Source organism: Pseudoliparis swirei, chromosome 10, assembly GCF_029220125.1.
Source record: "Pseudoliparis swirei isolate HS2019 ecotype Mariana Trench chromosome 10, NWPU_hadal_v1, whole genome shotgun sequence".
NCBI classification, from domain to species: domain Eukaryota; kingdom Metazoa; phylum Chordata; class Actinopteri; order Perciformes; family Liparidae; genus Pseudoliparis; species Pseudoliparis swirei.
Window position 1 is genome coordinate 7185194 of NC_079397.1, and position 20153 is coordinate 7205346.

General features: G+C 40.9%; 1 protein-coding gene across 1 annotated transcript in view; it reads right to left on the reverse strand.

Annotated features, from left to right (window-relative positions):
* pcloa (piccolo presynaptic cytomatrix protein a) overlaps window positions 1-14453 on the reverse strand; it is a 61221-nt gene extending 46768 nt beyond the window's left edge. Inside the window, exons 1-2 of the mRNA XM_056425459.1 lie at window positions 14242-14453; window positions 1335-2541 (exon numbers count right to left, since the gene is read on the reverse strand). Of these exons, the coding sequence (XP_056281434.1) occupies window positions 1335-2541; window positions 14242-14453 (1419 nt within the window). The remainder of the gene's footprint in view (window positions 1-1334; window positions 2542-14241) is intronic.
* Window positions 14454-20153: the final 5700 nt, after the last annotated feature.

Here is a 20153-nt window from a genome sequence, read left to right on the forward strand (position 1 = left end):
GTATTGTCTATGTGTGGACCATAAGCACATAATCCCAGAGAAGCCCGGCTACACCGCTGTGCTCTTTGTTAGGTATACAGTGCAGCTCAGTTTCCACTGTGTGAAAGCCACAGTGTTAAAAAGGGCCAATGTTGACCATTGGATCTCTATCGAGAACAGAACCATGTGTATAATGGTACTGTAACTGCAAAGAGCATTTCATTTGGAGAGACATTCTTCCTAAAATTCAACGAATATCAGATTCATGAACTGATGGTTGTGCTCAAGAAATGACCATGACCTTGACATGTATAATTATAAATGAAAAGAGGCTCAAGCAGAAGGTACCACTCAGTCTGCTGTGCTGTAATCATGGCTCACCAGTGTTTACCGTACATGTGTGACCCCAAGTGTCCTCACATGCTGGCACAGTATCGTCCTGTGGCCATGGCCATGAGTTACCTTGATCAGCATTCCCTGGGTCCATATGGTCCCTCTGTTCCTCAAATGGTGCTTCTCTTATGAGATGCACTCCCTTTGCTGTGCTCAGAGAGCAGCACTACGCCGCTGACCGGCTAGAGTGTCTCGGATTCAGCAAAACAGTGCAATAAATATTTGATCTTATTTTTTAAATCCTATTGTTTATAAATGCCAAACATGCAAATCTTCGATAATGTCCATTGTTTTTGAGAATAAAAAAATATGTATTTTTGCAAGAAAAAAAAAATATTATTCTGAGTAATTGCTTAACCCTTGTGTTGCCTTCGGGTCAATTTGACCCGATTCAATGTTTCACCCTCCTGTCGCCTTCGGGTCAATTTGACCCGATTCAATGTTTCACCCTCCTGTCGCCTTCGGGTCAATATGACCCGATTCAATGTTTAACCCTCCTGTTACCTTTATATTTACTAACATATTTTACCCTTGAGGTCAATATGACCCCAGCTATTAAAATCTCCAGAAAATTATTAGAATTAATATTGTTTTCCAAGTTTAAGTGTGAGGTACTTTATGTTTGTTTGTTGACTCCCGAAAGAACACCGACATTAAACATTGAATCGGGTCAAATTGACCCGAAGGCGACAGGAGGGTTAAATATTGAATCGGGTCAAAATGACCCGAAGGCAACACAAGGGTTAAATACCCTTTTATATGTATATGTCTGCAGTGTAATGCAGATCGAGAAAACTGAATTCATATTTTGATATTTCACACACAAACAATTGAATAATGTGTGACCTTTCATACCCTTGCAATCAATAAAATGGACTCTCTTGTGCATTATTAAATATATGCCAGTGTACCCAGCAGCTTATGGGAGAAATGAGAAAGAATAATAAGAACATATCCCTTACCGCTGAGTCTGGGGGGCTGAACCCACAGAGGCTGCAGACCTGGTTCTTACACTCGGTGCAGTAACTGTAATTAGGTGTGTCCTTCGACCCAATGTTCAGCTGTGTGGTCTTACACAGTGGACAGAGTCCACCTCCGGGCTTTCCAGCCCCCTGCTGACTGGACGGGCCTCCATTCTTCACTGGTTCTCCGGGATGTGCCACAGGGCCTGGTGGCCCTTGCTGATTGGGTCCAGGCTTCCCAGGTCCTTGTTGAGGAGGTCCACCTTTTTGCTGGGGAGGGCCCCCCTGTTTGGTGACTTGACCTGGTGGTGCTTGACCTGGTTTGGGGCCTTGTTGCCCTGGGGCTCCTTGGCCTGGTTGACCCTGACCTTGCCTCGGGGCCTGCCCAGGGGGTCCTTGACTAGGTGCTCCTTGGCCAGATTTAGGTCCCTGGCCTGGTTGTCCTTGTCCTTGCCTGGGGGCCTGCCCAGGGGGTCCTTCGCTGGGAGCATCTTGACCAGATGTGGGCCCCGGGCCAGGTTGTCCCTGTCCTTGCCTCAGGGCCTGCCCAGGGGGTCCTTGGCCAGGAGGACCCTGTCCTGCTTTGGGTCCCTGGCCTGGAGGTCCCTGAGCTTGACTGGGTCCTTTCCCAGGGGGTCCTTGACATGGAGGAACCTGGCCTGATTTTGGTCCCTGGCCTGGTGGTCCCTGACCTTGCCTGGGTCCCTGCCCAGGGGGTACTTGACCTGGCTTTGGTCCCTGTCCAGGAGAGCCCTGACCCTGTTTTGGAGGTCCTCCTTGTTGTGGTCCCTTGGGACCTGACCCTTGCTGAGGGCCCTTGCCTGGTGGCTTTCCTCCTTGCTTGGACTCAGGTGTTGCCGATGCATCTCCCACTTCCTCATCCCGAAATCGTCCAAACTTGGGCATGTTGACAGTATCGCCCATGGATGATATGGAGGAGGAGACAGAGGAGGTCATAGCGCTCAGGGGGTTGGCCCCGCTGAGGAAGCCGGATCCAAACATGCCGGATGACTTGGTCTCTGGGTCTTTTGGCTCCTGCCGGAATCTGGATTCAAAAAGGCTGAGGGACGATGGGCTGCGGCCCGGTGTGGGCTTGCCTGGTAGACCCTGGTTGAAGGCGTCTACAGTTCGACTCTTACTGAGACCTGTCGGACCCCTGGAGGCCCCTACCGGCTGGGAGCGCTGATGGGTATCAGATACAGATGTTCTGAAAAACAGAGACAGTTTTTGTTAGCAATGCGTTTTATTAGTTTTGTTTGTTTGTGTTCACTTTGGCAATATGAGAATACTCTAAAAGAGAAATATAAACCAACTCAGCAGCACTAGCTAACTTTGTGACAATATTTAATGAAAAGCTACCTTACATATGTCTTCACTTAATTTGCCACTGTGATCTGTTTGATGGAAATCAACTGGCTTTAAGATCAGGAAAACTACAACTTAAATAGCTCTCTTTGCTGTAATAATACTATTATTATTGGATTCTCAAACAAACACATATGTCCTGCTGTCTGAAAAACATCAACAATGTATCAGTAATGGAGTATTTTCTGATGCATGTGCTATTTTACTATCTATTTCTTGGAATGTTTACTAACTCATCTGCTACTGAAGCTGCATTGTGCTAAGTTAAGACCATTGGACTGGCTCTTTGTTAAGCTGAGTGCCTTTCAACACATCAGTGAACACAGAGTGTGTGGCTGGCAGCCCTGGGGTAAAGCTGACAGGAAAGTGATTACCGCTGAATGGCATGGAGTCGATCATTGAAATAGAAAGGGAAATGCTCGCCTCCATGAGGGTGAGCTGAGAGATCTTTGTTAGCTCATGCCGAGAGGCGACATTCACATCCTACACACACTTCCAGCCACGAGCGTAAAAGCCAACGTGATTCTCTGAAAAATGCATCACTGGACTAATGGGCTGATGCTTTGTTATCGTATGGTGATGTGTGTATGCAACATACAGAGCTAGGGGTTTCTTAGGCTGCTGATTGAAAGTCTCTGGTGCTTCTGCCATTATCTCTGAGATACATTAAACGATGTGGCAATAAAGTGTAATGCTGTGAACAGCATTTGATTATTTTTTATAGCGAGCACTGAGTAATACAAGTCTGTGCATGGTAAGAGCCTGGAAAACATTGGAGGCATAGTGTTGCAATGCCCGTTGTTGACTGCGGTCAACTCAGCCGACACTCGGATCTCCTTGGTCAACTCAGCCGACACTTACATTTCTGTGCACCTATAGACTGATGTTCACGGTAAACGCATTCGATCGGCGCGCGCAAGGGTTTTGATAAAGTTAGCGGCAGGATTCACGTGACACAACATCCGGTTTTACAAAGTTAGCGGAAAGAACTACGTGAAACAACATCCGGTTTTCAAAATAAGATGTCGACAAATCATACACTAGCATATACAAGTAAACAATTAACTGATTTTGAATCTTTCTAGATCGTTTCTGAGATTTAGCTTAAATTATGCTAACATTAAAACGTTTTACTGTACCAAGGAAGAGTTTATAAAAATAAAACTCAGACTTTATATGATAAAAAATTCCTGTTTAAAGAAATCGGTCATTTCTTTCATGTTTGAAGTGCTTTATATATGTTTTTCCCCATAATGCCCGGCATTGACTGATGCAGCTGTGTTCAGGACAATCCAGACATCCATTATCCTGGGAATCAGACATATTTACTGTCCCAATTTGGAGATATTTCAAATTAAAAGTCCAAAATGTTTAGAGAAATCGGTCATTTCTTTCATGTTTGAAGTGCTTTATTTATGTTTTTCCCCATAATGCCAGGCATTGACTGATGCAGCTGTATTCAGGACAATCCGGACTTCCATTATCCTGGGAATCAGACATATTTAGTGTCCCAATTTGGAGATATCTCAAATTAAAAGTCCAAAATGTTTAGAGAAATCGGTCATTTCTTTCATGTTTGAAGTGCTTTATATATGTTTTTCCCCATAATGCCAGGCATTGACTGATGCAGCTGTGTTCAGGACAATCCGGACTTCCATTATCCTGGGAATCAGACATATTTACTGTCCCAATTTGGAGATATTTCAAATTAAAAGTCCAAAATGTTTAAAGAAATCGGTCATTTCTTACATGTTTGAAGTGCTTTATATATGTTTTTCCCCATAATGCCCGGCATTGACTGATGCAGCTGTGTTCAGGACAATCCAGACATCCATTATCCTGGGAATCAGACATATTTACTGTCCCAATTTGGAGATATTTCAAATTAAAAGTCCAAAATGTTTAGAGAAATCGGTCATTTCTTTCATGTTTGAAGTGCTTTATTTATGTTTTTCCCCATAATGCCAGGCATTGACTGATGCAGCTGTATTCAGGACAATCCGGACTTCCATTATCCTGGGAATCAGACATATTTACTGTCCCAATTTGGAGATATCTCAAATTAAAAGTCCAAAATGTTTAGAGAAATCGGTCATTTCTTTCATGTTTTTTTTTTTTAAAGATTTTTTTATTTTTATTATTAACAAAAATGTTGCCCCACAGAACATCCGCAGTGGAATAGCACCTACAGTTTGTTATGCTGAAAACACTACTCTACAAAAGAAAATACACAAATGTATAATCCTGTGGAAATCACCACACAAGGATGATGTTTGTTTTTTTTTTTACATAAAATGAAAAATAAAAATAAAAAATAAGACCAAACAAAACAAAAACATTACACAAAACTTTTTCCCCATCCCACCCCTCCCCTTGTATGGCTCTCAGTTTCCTTTCATTTATACATCTACACAGTCTCTACACAGTTTACCTACACCCATCCGTACACATTTGTATCTACATAAACCAATACAGCACTCACAACAAAATAAAACCAAAATAAAAAATAAATAACCTGCAGCGGGCTTAGTTTGACACCGGTCTCACACCACCACGATCAGCCGAGTCCAGAGATGGCAGAATATCTATGAAGGGGCCCCAGATTTTTCCAAAGGTTGCCTGCTTCCTCTCACATTATATAATATCTTTTCAGGTGTGCAGTAGGACACAAGCTCATTAATCCAGTGTCTTATTGATGGTGATTTTTCAGATTTCCAGTTAATCAGAATACATTTTTTCACTGCAGTACTCGCAAGTAAAATAAAGTATTTATTATAGTAGTTTGCATTGATAGAGCTTGTGTCCCCCAGAATCCATATCTTTGGGTCCTGTTCAATTTGAATTCCTATTATCCTTGAGGTTAATTCAGTGACGCGTTTCCAAAGTTCTTCTATCAATGGGCAACTCCAGAGCATGTGTAGAAGATCACCGTTTGTCACTTTACATCTCTGACATCTGGGGGAAATGTTGCTGTCCATTTTATGTAACCTGTAAGGAGTGTAGTATGTCCTATGGAATATATTAAATTGAATCTGTCTGTGTTTTGTGGAGATTAATACCGTCTGTGCCTGTTCCAATAGGTGATGCCAGTCTGCCTCCTCGTAGACACATCCTAGGTCTGTTTCCCATTTCCCTTTTGTAGATGTTTTATCATAAACAGGTGACTTTCCGTTGATGATACCGTATATTGAAGATATTATTCCTTTTGTTGATCTGCATAGTTTGTTACATAGGTGGGTTTCAAGGGGAGTTTCTTTCGGGATATCTGGGAATATTTCTTTAGATTTCTCCTTAACCCAGTCTCTAATTTGTAAGAATTTGAAGAAACTATGTTTGGGAAGGTTGAATTTATCATTTAGTTGTTGGAGGCTAGCAAATGTATCATTAATGTATAAATCAGCAGCTGTTTTAATTCCTCTATCCCTCCATCCCCGCAACACTGAATCCTCTATGTAGTATGATAGGTTGGGATTACCCCACAGCGGTGCCCTTCGAAGAAAATAAATATTTATATCCAGGAGTGAGTGAGATTCCTGCCAAGCAGCAAATGTGTTCAGTATTATTGAATTGTTTGTGAGTGTGGCTAAAAAATTTTTTTTACCTATGAATGGTACGTCCTTTAAAGGCATAGGCTTCATCTCGTGTTGTTCTATTGAGACCCATCTAACTTCACTGTTCTCTGCATGCAACCAGATCCAGATTGGTCGGTACTGAGAGGCAAGATAATAATTTCTAAAATGTGGTAGGTTAAGCCCTCCCCTTGAATATGGAGCCTGCAGAGAGATGAGTTTAACCCGGGGTTTTTTCATTTGCCATAGAAAAGGGGTTATAGTTTTGTTAAGCTCTTTGAAGAAACTCTTTGGAACACTTACAGAGAGACATTGAAATAGGTAAATAAACTTGGGTAAAACGTTCATTTTAATAGTATTAATTCTGCCTATGAGAGACAGAGGGAGATCCATCCATCTTTGAAGATTAAGTTTGGTTTGTTCCAATAATTTTATATAGTTATATTTAAATATATGTTCATCCGATTTGCCAATTTGTATACCCAAATATTTGAAACCAGTGTTGCACCATCTCAATGGGTCAGTGAGAGCTCTAATATTGTTGTCCTGTATATTTAGTGGTAGAATCTCACTTTTAGTGTAATTTAATTTATACCCCGAAACTGCACTATATTCTTTGAGGCAATTCAATAGAGGGGGGACTGATGTGTGTGGCTCGGTTATATATAATAGGAGATCATCTGCATAAAGAGAAAGTTTATGTTCACTTCTACCAAATTTAATTCCGGCTATGGAGGCGTTGGAGCGGATGGCGATGGCTAATGGCTCAATTGCAAGTGCAAAGAGCAGCGGGGAGCTTGGACAGCCTTGCCTGCAGCCTCTGGTTAGTGAGAAAGTCTTAGACAAGACGTCATTTGTTAAAATATGAGCTTTAGGGGCATTGAAAAGTGTTTTAACATACCGAGTGAATTTCTCTCCAAAACCCATAGCCTCTAGAGTCCGAAAAAGAAAGCTTGGTTCAATCCTATCAAATGCTTTATTTGCATCCATAGATATTATTAGCATAGGATTTTTATTTTTTTGAGCGGTGTTCAGAATGTGGAGCAGTCGCCGCACATTATCAGCTCCGTACCTGTTTTTGACGAAGCCTGTTTGGTCAGCGTGTATTATCTTTGGTATAACATCTTCCAGTCTGAGGGCAATTAGTTTGGATAGTATCTTATAATCTGCATTTAAGAGGCTGAGGGGTCTGTATGAGTCACATTTCTGTTTGTCCTTACCCGGTTTCGGAAGTAATACGAGTGTTGCAATTTCCAATGAGTCTGGTAATTTTTTGTTTTCTAGAGCTTCTTTAATCATGTTTACGAGGGGTGTCAGTAGTTTTTTTGAGAAGGTCTTATAATACTCGATGGGGAAGCCATCTGGCCCAGGTGTCTTGTTATTTTGTAAGGAATTGATGGCTTGGAGTACCTCCGTTTCTGATATATCTGCATCTAGCAGATCTCTATCCTCATCTTGTAATTTGGGAAGGGTCATTCCGTCCATAAATCTTTTTGCTCCAATATTATCAGCATCCTGCCCAGTTTTATATAAATCTTCATACAATTGTTTGAATTCTGCATTTATGGATGGTGAGTTGTCAAGGAGTCTGCCGTCCTCTGTTAATATTGAGTGTATAAACTTATCAGATGCTTCCTTTTTAATTTGCCAAGCCAAGAGTTTACTTGTTTTGTTCCCAAATTCATAATAGTGATATCTAGTTCTGGCCATAGCTGCTTCCTCTTTGTTGGTACATAGATTATTATATTGCATTCTTGTTTTAGTTAGTGTATTAAGATGTTCTTCCTGTTTGGTGGCAATGTAATCCTGTTCCTGCTTTTTAATATCTCTTTCCAATTTAGTAAGTTTCTCTCTAATTTGTTTTGCCTTGTGGGCACTGTATGAAAAAATGTGACCTCTCATATAGGCTTTAAGGGCATCCCAAATGTTGGCATGCGAGGAGGAATTCGAATTGGCCTCAAGAAATATTTCAATATTGGTAGTCATATAAGAAATAAACTCGAGGTCTTTCAACATGTAATTTTTAAATCTCCACCTGCGGGCTGTGGGCTGTTGAGTATCACTCATCCACGAGAGTTTGATAGGGTTATGATCTGAGAAACCCTATTTCTTTCATGTTTAAAGAAATCGGTCATTTCTTACATGTTTGAAGTGCTTTATATATGTTTTTCCCCATAATGCCCGGCATTGACTGATGCAGCTGTGTTCAGGACAATCCAGACATCCATTATCCTGGGAATCAGACATATTTACTGTCCCAATTTGGAGATATCTCAAATTAAAAGTCCAAAATGTTTAGAGAAATCGGTCATTTCTTTCATGTTTTTTTTTTTTAAAGATTTTTTTATTTTTATTATTAACAAATGTTGCCCCACAAAACATCCGCAGTGGAATATCACCTACAGTTTGTTATGCTGAAAACACTACTCTACAAAAGAAAATACACAAATGTATAATCCTGTGGAAATCACCACACAAGGATGATGTTGTTGTTTTTTTTTTACATAAAATGAAAAATAAAAAATAAGACCAAACAAAACAAAAACATTACACAAAACTTTTTCCCCATCCCACCCCTCCCCTTGTATGGCTCTCAGTTTCCTTTCATTTATACATCTACACAGTCTCTACACAGTTTACCTACACCCATCCGTACACATTTGTATCTACATAAACCAATACAGCACTCACAACAAAATAAAACCAAAATAAAAAATAAATAACCTGCAGCGGGCTTAGTTTGACACCGGTCTCACACCACCACGATCAGCCGAGTCCAGAGATGGCAGAATATCTATGAAGGGGCCCCAGATTTTTCCAAAGGTTGCCTGCTTCCCTCTCACATTATATAATATCTTTTCAGGTGTGCAGTAGGACACAAGCTCATTAATCCAGTGTCTTATTGATGGTGATTTTTCAGATTTCCAGTTAATCAGAATACATTTTTTCACTGCAGTACTCGCAAGTAAAATAAAGTATTTATTATAGTAGTTTGCATTGATAGAGCTTGTGTCCCCCAGAATCCATATCTTTGGGTCCTGTTCAATTTGAATTCCTATTATCCTTGAGGTTAATTCAGTGACGCGTTTCCAAAGTTCTTCTATCAATGGGCAACTCCAGAGCATGTGTAGAAGATCACCGTTTGTCACTTTACATCTCTGACATCTGGGGGAAATGTTGCTGTCCATTTTATGTAACCTGTAAGGGGTGTAGTATGTCCTATGGAATATATTAAATTGAATCTGTCTGTGTTTTGTGGAGATTAATACCGTCTGTGCCTGTTCCAATAGGTGATGCCAGTCTGCCTCCTCGTAGACACATCCTAGGTCTGTTTCCCATTTCCCTTTTGTAGATGTTTTATCATAAACAGGTGACTTTCCGTTGATGATACCGTATATTGAAGATATTATTCCTTTTGTTGATCTGCATAGTTTGTTACATAGGTGGGTTTCAAGGGGAGTTTCTTTCGGGATATCTGGGAATATTTCTTTAGATTTCTCCTTAACCCAGTCTCTAATTTGTAAGAATTTGAAGAAACTATGTTTGGGAAGGTTGAATTTATCATTTAGTTGTTGGAGGCTAGCAAATGTATCATTAATGTATAAATCAGCAGCTGTTTTAATTCCTCTATCCCTCCATCCCCAACACTGAATCCTCTATGTAGTATGATAGGTTGGGATTACCCCACAGCGGTGCCCTTCGAAGAAAATAAATATTTATATCCAGGAGTGAGTGAGATTCCTGCCAAGCAGCAAATGTGTTCAGTATTATTGAATTGTTTGTGAGTGTGGCTAAAAATTTTGTTTTACCTATGAATGGTACGTCCTTTAAAGGCATAGGCTTCATCTCGTGTTGTTCTATTGAGACCCATCTAACTTCACTGTTCTCTGCATGCAACCAGATCCAGATTGGTCGGTACTGAGAGGCAAGATAATAATTTCTAAAATGTGGTAGGTTAAGCCCTCCCCTTGAATATGGAGCCTGCAGAGAGATGAGTTTAACCCGGGGTTTTTTCATTTGCCATAAAAAAGGGGTTATAGTTTTGTTAAGCTCTTTGAAGAAACTCTTTGGAACATTTACAGAGAGACATTGAAATAGGTAAATAAACTTGGGTAAAACGTTCATTTTAATAGTATTAATTCTGCCTATGAGAGACAGAGGGAGATCCATCCATCTTTGAAGATTAAGTTTGGTTTGTTCCAATAATTTTATATAGTTATATTTAAATATATGTTCATCCGATTTGCCAATTTGTATACCCAAATATTTGAAACCAGTGTTGCACCATCTCAATGGGTCAGTGAGAGCTCTAATATTGTTGTCCTGTATATTTAGTGGTAGAATCTCACTTTTAGTGTAATTTAATTTATACCCCGAAACTGCACTATATTCTTTGAGGCAATTCAATAGAGGGGGGACTGATGTGTGGCTCGGTTATATATAATAGGAGATCATCTGCATAAAGAGAAAGTTTATGTTCACTTGTACCAAATTTAATTCCGGCTATGGAGGCGTTGGAGCGGATGGCGATGGCTAATGGCTCAATTGCAAGTGCAAAGAGCAGCGGGTAGCGTGGACAGCCTGCAGCCTCTGGTTAGTGAGAAAGTCTTAGACAAGACGTCATTTGTTAAAATATGAGCTTTAGGGCATTGAAAAGTGTTTTAACATACCGAGTGAATTTCTCTCCAAAACCCATAGCCTCTAGAGTCCGAAAAAGAAAGCTTGGTTCAATCCTATCAAATGCTTTGTTTGCATCCATAGATATTATTAGCATAGGATTTTTATTTTTTTGAGCGGTGTTCAGAATGTGGAGCAGTCGCCGCACATTATCAGCTCCGTACCTGTTTTTGACGAAGCCTGTTTGGTCAGCGTGTATTATCTTTGGTATAACATCTTCCAGTCTGAGGGCAATTAGTTTGGATAGTATCTTATAATCTGCATTTAAGAGGCTGAGGGGTCTGTATGAGTCACATTTATGTTTGTCCTTACCCGGTTTCGGAAGTAATACGAGTGTTGCAATTTCCAATGAGTCTGGTAATTTTTTGTTTTCTAGAGCTTCTTTAATCATGTTTACGAGGGGTGTCAGTAGTTTTTTTGAGAAGGTCTTATAATACTCGATGGGGAAGCCGTCTGGCCCAGGTGTCTTGTTATTTTGTAAGGAATTGATGGCTTGGAGTACCTCCGTTTCTGATATATCTGCATCTAGCAGATCTCTATCCTCATCTTGTAATTTGGGAAGGGTCATTCCGTCCATAAATCTTTTTGCTCCAATATTATCAGCATCCTGCCCAGTTTTATATAAATCTTCATACAATTGTTTGAATTCTGCATTTATGGATGGTGAGTTGTCAAGGAGTCTGCCGTCCTCTGTTAATATTGAGTGTATAAACTTATCAGATGCTTCCTTCTAATTTGCCAAGCCAAGAGTTTACTTGTTTTGTTCCCAAATTCATAATAGTGATATCTAGTTCTGGCCATAGCTGCTTCCTCTTTGTTGGTACATAGATTATTAAATTGCATTCTTGTTTTAGTTAGTGTATTAAGATGTTCTTCCTGTTTGGTGGCAATGTAATCCTGTTCCTGCTTTTTAATATCTCTTTCCAATTTAGTAAGTTTCTCTCTAATTTGTTTTGCCTTGTGGGCACTGTATGAAAAAATGTGACCTCTCATATAGGCTTTAAGGGCATCCCAAATGTTGGCATGCGAGGAGGAATTCGAATTGGCCTCAAGAAATATTTCAATATTGGTAGTCATATAAGAAATAAACTTGAGGTCTTTCAACATGTAATTTTTAAATCTCCACCTGCGGGCTGTGGGCTGTTGAGTATCACTCATCCACGAGAGTTTGATAGGGTTATGATCTGAGAAACCCTATTTCTTTCATGTTTAAAGATATCGGTCATTTCTTTCATGTTTGAAGTGCTTTATTTATGTTTTTCCTCATAACCCCAGGAAATGACTGAGGTAGATGTGTTCAGGACGTCGTTTTTTATTCGACTAATCGTGTAAAAATTAGGGACACAGACAGCAGTTCCAGTTGGAATTTGCTGCTTCCTGAAGTGTTTGTGTGTTCATTCCGACGCACTGGCTGTGGAACCAGCGGGACCTTTAATTTGAAATATCTCCAAATTGGGACAGTAAATATGTCTGATTCCCAGGATAATGGATGTCTGGATTGTCCTGAACACAGCTGCATCGGTCAATGCCTGGCATTATGGGGAAAAACATAAATAAAGCACTTCAAACATGAAAGAAATGACCGATATCTTTAAACATAAAAGAAATGACCGATTTCTCTAAACATTTTGGACATTTAATTTGAAATATCTCCAAATTGGGACAGTAAATATGTCTGATTCCCAGGATAATGGAAGTATGGATTGTCCTGAACACAGCTGCATCAGTCAATGCCGGGCATTATGGGGAAAAACATATATAAAGCACTTCAAACATGAAAGAAATGACCGATTTCTTTAAACAGGAATTTTTTATCATACAAAGTCTGAGTTTTATTTTTATAAACTCTTCCTTGGTACAGTAAAACGTTTTAATGTTAGCATAATTTAAGCTAAATCTCAGAAACGATCTAGAAAGATTCAAAATCAGTTAATTGTTTACTTGTATATGCTAGTGTATGATTTGTCGACATCTTATTTTGAAAACCGGATGTTGTTTCACGTAGTTCTTTCCGCTAACTTTGTAAAACCGGATGTTGTGTCACGTGAATCCTGCCGCTAACTTTATCAAAACCCTTGCGCGCTCCCGATCGAATGCGTTTACCGTGAACATCAGTCTATAGGTGCACAGAAATTTAAGTGTCGGCTGAGTTGACCACGGAGATCCGAGTGTCGGCTGAGTTGACCGCAGTAGCTGTTGGCCGATCCACTGCAGCGAGGTGTTCCAGCACCACGCTCAGCCAGCAGTGTATTTCAGCACCAGGGACAGCGAACAGACGCCAGGTCCGATATCAAGACAGAATACTATGAAATCCGACATCAGAAAGCAGCGGGAGGGCAGCCTAGATCGGCATTAACGCTGCCTATCTATTTATAGTCCTATTAATATTAATGCACCCCTCCCATCCCCATCTTCAGCTCAGATATAAATAACATTCCTCGCCAACTGGAGCCAATTAGCCGTACCGCACACTAGGTCACGTTATCAGATATCGAGAGATGTTTCACTATATTATCTGAGTAACATTTCACATCTGAAGCGTAATGGAACTGGTGTATTGTTTTCATTGGCAGCTTTCTACCTTTTCCCCTCCACAACACATCACACTTGCCACGCAACAGATTTAAATGCAATATATGCAGAATGAGGAGTAAGTAATGTAGAGGGTTTGATTGGCGCTATTAGAGTTAATAACGGTGGCGGATTTGTTTTTGTGCTGTGTGTTTAAGCGTCGTTCAGATGGGGAATACAAAAATAAAAAAAACACTGGGCACGACATATTTTTTCTTACCCAGCAGGCATTTCGAAAATTTCGCACAAATATTGGAGGTGTGTCTGTGATCTCACACAGAGACACAAACCGGGGACTAAAACCATTCACCATTTCAGACTGCTTCTACACCTCGAGTCTTAGAACAGCATCGTATAGCAGCGAGGGTTGTGGATGTGAAACAGGATGCACAACGACGATCAATCTGTACCCAGACCATTTTAGAGCTGCATTAGGCAAGACATCTTGAATATTTTGTAAATATTGTTTCGTGATGCAGAGTATTAGACGTTAATGGTACTCCATTACAGTGAGCTCTAAGTAAATAATATATTTTTGGCGAGGCTGGGAGGATCATAAATGGGCGTGAACGAGCTCCCTGCCTCCGTACAGCATCCTCCAAATGATGCTCCCACACTACCACAACACACCCACTCGTTCTCCCTCTCGCGTATCATAGCCTGGTTATTGTGGACATCTTAGTTGCATCACAAGACATAAATAAAATGTTGGTGAATAGCCCTGCCTTCGTGCAGCTGCTGCGCCTCCGGGCTGCCTGCCTTGCGTCCTTGACATCGCCGCGGCGAGCTGCCTCCTCTGCTCCTCGCTGAGTTCACTCAGATTGACCGGAGTGCCATCGGCGACCCGCACAAAGCCACCCTTCCCGTCAGGTGCCAGACCCTCTGGTAGCCCAGACGGCGGCCCTTCGCCTCCTTCCAGGCTTGCTTCGTTCCCCATGATCGGCCCCTCCCGTCCCTGTATTCGGATCAATGTAGTATCCGAGCCGTCTCCGCGTTTTTATGTCCAAAGCGCGCCGCGAACACGGTCTCCCTCGGTGTCTCGAAGCATCTCAGATGATGTCTGATCAGCGGTTAGTGTCCTTGCATGTGCCGAGCCTCCATTTCCCTCCTTTCTCCTTGTTTTTCTGTGTCGCGCATCTCTGCAGCTGTACACCACAGTTGCCACAGCTTTCCGTGAGGGGGTCTCTGTCTTACTATTGCTCACAGACACATAAGGTGGTTTCCGGTACGTTTTACAAAATAAAATCCTAATTGTATGGCATTAATGTAATTATTTAAGTCCTCCACAATTAAAAACACTGAGTGAACAAATATAATAACTTAATTGTTGTGGCAGCTGTCTCTAATTTGGCCTCGGCTGCTGACTAATTGCCAATCACCAGCAGCCGAGGCCAAATTAGAGACAGCTGCCACAATTGTATAACCTGCAATTAACATGTATACACAATATAGACAGTGACGTTTGATTCGACTACAGAACAATAGTTATATAGGTCGAATACATAAGTGGAATACAATGTAAAGCCTCACGTAAAAAAATCGGTTTTAGTTTTGCACCATCAATCCAGCACTTCATTCATTAAAACATGTAGTATAAGATTATAAAACATTTATTTTGAAACCACACTGGTATTACTTCCGTTCCGCTCTACGTAACGCAGCTTTTCCAACATCCTCTCGACTCACCGCGCATGGTCTGCCTGTGACAGGTGATCAGAAGACATGAGCGGAGGAATAAATGTTTTTAAAGAGGACTTCCTCCGTTTAATGTTTATTGTTCCATTGTTTAAAGAATCGCACCTGAGGGGAACCGAAATGGCAGGTGGGATCATTGGTGATGTGCTTTTTTGTGGTCATTTAGTGGTTTTAAAGTTGAAAGAAGATATATTTGTATATTGTAGGTCAAGTATCTGGGGGTTCATATATACACAGTAAATTCACCAGTGTCAAATATGTTGTGTCAACGTATATTAACTAGTTCAGAGTTATTACAACAATAGCAAGAGTAAAAAACCCAGTGATGACAACGTGCACTGTTAATCTGGAAAGCTCCGCCCCCTCCTCCTTTCAAATTGAGATTTTTAATTCTGGAAACACTGCAGTAAGTTTCTCTAAATAACTTTTTTATATCAAATGTTGATGTTTCAGCAGAAGCAACATTTTAGAATAACTCTCTACCGTGTTCACCTTACACTCGAGCTGTTTTTGTGTCTTGAAATACCGAATTATACACAGTATGAAAGAGTACATTAACACTAAGTAAGTAAACATATGGTCCCAGAATGTATCTACAGAGTGTTAAAGAGCCACTGTGGGTCAGTGGTTAGCAGGTCCGTCAACCAGGGGGTTGGCGGTTCAATCCCTGCCCTAGTTGATGTGTCCTTGAGCAAGATACTTAACCCTGAACTGCTCCCTGCGTCTACGGTGTATGAATCTAACATGATTGTAAGTCGCTTTGGATAATAGCGTCAGCTAAATGACATGGAATGTAAAGTAACACTGAACATAATGATAACATTACAATGAGAAGTGATCATTTTGATACACTAATCCGAGTCTGAGTGTTAAAATGTACTCTTAAAGTGTTAAATTGACACTGTCAATGTTACTGTGTACACACCATGCAAATAATCGCAGTATTGTAATTTCCTAAAATGATAACAATAATATATATGCATTTGTATCCATCCTGATCTGCATTCAGATAAAAAAAACGTCTGAGCAATCTCATTTGCCATGAATCTAATTTCAGGGGAAATTGCACCATAAAATATTCAAAAACACCGATAAAATAACTGAGGGTCTTCAGATGACTCATAGCATGAATAATATCCAGTTGACAGCTATAGGATGTCTCATTTTATATGTAAACCTTTTATATTCTCAAATATGTTAATTTACAACTGAAGGCTAGAGAAGAATGTGCAGAAATCCAGTTGTAAATTACAATTAATTTCTTTTCTCTTATTCTCCTGTGAAGATTGTTGTTGTTATCCTGGAGAACCCATCATGTGATCCAATGAATGTAATTATAAAAGATCACCATTGAATACCCAACACAGAGGCCACAGTATGTTCCATTAACGCTTTGTGAACATAAAAAGTAAATGATACAATACACATGTAATAGATCAGCCCACACGCTGAAAAAGACAGCAGAACCAACCTACAGTATATTTAGCGCCACTGTGCTGAGAAGATGCACAAGCAGTCACCAGATCCAGCGAGAAGGATATTAAAGTACGTCGCCTCTGCTGTACATCAAGCTGATGTGCTGCAATCTGACGGCCATTGCTCATTTGCTCTGCTCTCCGTGGAGCTCTGGGGCAGATGTGTCCTCTGTGCCCCCAGCTCAGAGCCCTCTGTATGGGGAAGGGTGAGACCGGGTGACTCGTCTGCATCTCAGCCAAAGCCCAATATGTATTGGTTTCCAACCATTTTTCCTGACCACTTGGAAAGGCTCCTGATTAAAAGCATCAATGACGATGTGACATTACAGATCATTATTTAAAGCGGCTCCAGTAAGTGGGAGAGATTTATTGTATCTTTTATTTTGTGTGTTCTGAGCACGTCAAGTATGTTATGCACATCAGGTATGTTGTGTATTTTTGTGTAGTTTGACATTTTGGGAAATGCTTTTATTAGATTTCTTGCTGAACATTGACAGGCTACCATTCTGATGTCTGCAGCAGTACAACCCCAGGATATGGTTTGTTTAGCATAAAGACAGGAAGCAGGGGAACCAGCTGTGCCCTATGCATATATATATATATATATATATATATATTTATGCATGTTCTTTATGTTAAGCTAACTGTCTTCTGGCTATGCAGTGGCTTTTTCAAGACAACTTCTCATCAATCTCTCAGCAAGAAAGACATATTTTTCTCAGAGACTTAAACCCTCCCTTTAATACAGTATTAATGGGAATATGAATATGATGTTGTCCTTGTTCCAGCTTCAGTATTTTCTTACATGCTTTGCTTCCCCCCCCCCATCCTATCACTTCTCTTTAAACTGCCCATTTAGAATCATATTTCCTTGATCCCTCCATATATATATATATATATATATATATATATCATATCTTTTTTCATAGTTGTCTCACTCTGTCCTTTCAGTCTATCTCCTCCTCCTCCTCCTCCTCCTCCTCCTCCTTGTGTTAGTGTAGTCTTATGTGTAGGCAGAGGTGAATCTTGGTTTCTGTCTTCAGTGATAATAAATGGAGTTGTAGCGGTTGCTCTGCTCCTCCCCTTATTCCCACTGATCGCCGAAGCGTGTCCTGATTGTCTCTACGCTTTGAGGCGGAAGCAGCCTGTACATGCATGCTCGCTCTCTCTCTATCCCCCTCTCCCTCCCTCCCTCCATCTGTATCACACCCACACATTCACATAAACACACTGACTGAATCATCCAGCCGTGCAATGCAAACACATTCACCCAGACAGACAGACACACACACACACACACACACACACATACACACAAACACACACACAGGTGTAAACACACAACATCAAACACAGGCCTGGGTACACAAACTCTCTGATGCATGTGCCAGCCCTGCAGTTCATACACAGACACAAACACACACACACACACACACACACATATACTGTACATACACCTGCATACAGTGTACACGCAAAAAGCACAATTAGTTTGTTTCTGTTATTAAGACATATCCAGTGGTCGAATAAGAACTCAGATCCCAGATAAGGATGCCTTCAAAAGTCATTTATCAGGAGAATGACCCCCATGTGATACATTATTATCTGTGACATTATGAAACTGTTACTGACGCATCAGCGCCCAAAGACCGTTTGATCTTTCCTGTTGCAGTGTAGATATTCATCATATCATGTCTATTATTAGATTATGGTATATTAAGTACAAATACCTTGAAACTGCACATAAAGTATAGTTACTGAATGTATATTTGACACAAGCAGCTTGTATGAGATGCATTCGTGCCGCGAGTCCCGGTCAATGTAACTCGAGGCCGGTAACCCGATAACATACACTACTCTGTGTTCATTAAATTTGAATACTCAGGTGGGGTACGAGGCAAACTTACAAACGCAGGCAACTGTTTTTTGCTGCTGTAGAGATCCGTTGCAGTTGTGCTACAAAACCTAGCTTTAAAGTACTCATAATATATTCCTTCACCCAATAACACAATTTACCCAACACTGACGATGACTTTCGAGACATACAAGTACCACAACGACTCTTTTTCCCCTGTGAGAAGGTTGAGTCTCCGTCTCAAACAATCTACCAGAACCTTCCCCAGAGAGCTTTATCTCATAATCCCCTCTTCTATCCAGAATCAAATGGTTACTTATTCAAAAGAAAAGCAAAAATGTTTGACATACCTTCACTTAAGTGTGTTACGGGCACGAGTATGTATCCATGAAGTCGCCGTGTGAGGAGGTGAGGTAGTTCCCTGGTCACAGCGTATAGCTGCACGTGATGTTTAATTTCTGGTATATTCGGACTGAGCCCCTCTCATCCCGATCACCAACCTGGCACGCACCTAACACCGCCCCTCAACGCCAATTTATCCAGACCAGCGAGACACTGTGGACTAAAAATACCTTTAAAGTCAGAGGCTACCTTCCTCACCTCACTCAATCTTACCATCTACATGCCCGCGCACAGGCACACGGGTAGGCGTGCATAGGCGCACCTTCTGCCAACACACACACACACACACACACACACACATTCCTGCAAACACAAGCTGTGACACAAAGACACACTCATGCATGGACATAAGAGGTCACTCTAATCCTCTTTTCTTCTGAGAGATAGACCAATCACACACTCCTCTGCACTGTAAACTGTGTACACAGGGTGCATCACGTCCTGCTGTAACTCTCGGCTCTAGCAGAGGGTCAAGTTAACTCACTGGCAAACAACTAAAATAACCAAAATCACAAAAATAAAAAGGCTCTCAAATCAATTATTCATCCTTTGCCGAACTGGATTTTTCCCTTAGAATACTTTCTGTACGAACAGCCACACACACCCACACCCCAAGAGCTGCACTGAGAAGCCATAATACACCATCTGGTGAGCCCTGGAAACACAAACAAAGGAAGAAGATGACAAAACTGCAACATTACAGGAAATATATATTTTATCTCCGCAGAAGATGAGAAATAGGCCGTCTTTCTGTCTTACTGTATGTAGAGGCAGTTTCCTTCCAGCTAGATTCTCTGGAAATAACTTTCCTGGCTCCCTGAAGACACACAAAGGCGTCTGAATCTGGGACTCAACACAAAGTCACTTTTGTTTGATACGAATACACAGCAGCACAAATACAAAGGGGATGAAAAAGCTTGAATTAATGCCTGTCTCTGAGATTTAGTATGTTTAGTATCAGTAAAGATTTTCTGAAAGCTAAATCAAACATGACGTGCTGATGTCAGATGGCTCAACAGTCTTTCTGCTGCACATCCCCTCATCTGCATCTCTTCGTCACGAGCGAGGTGGATTTAGAAAAGGTGCATGGAGTTACTTGAGGGAGCCGAGTGTACACTTCCAATCCTCCTTTCAGTCTAAATCACTGTCAGGAAGTCCTAAAACTGCATCTTTCAACGATATAGATGATCATTTTCGGACAATGGAAAAA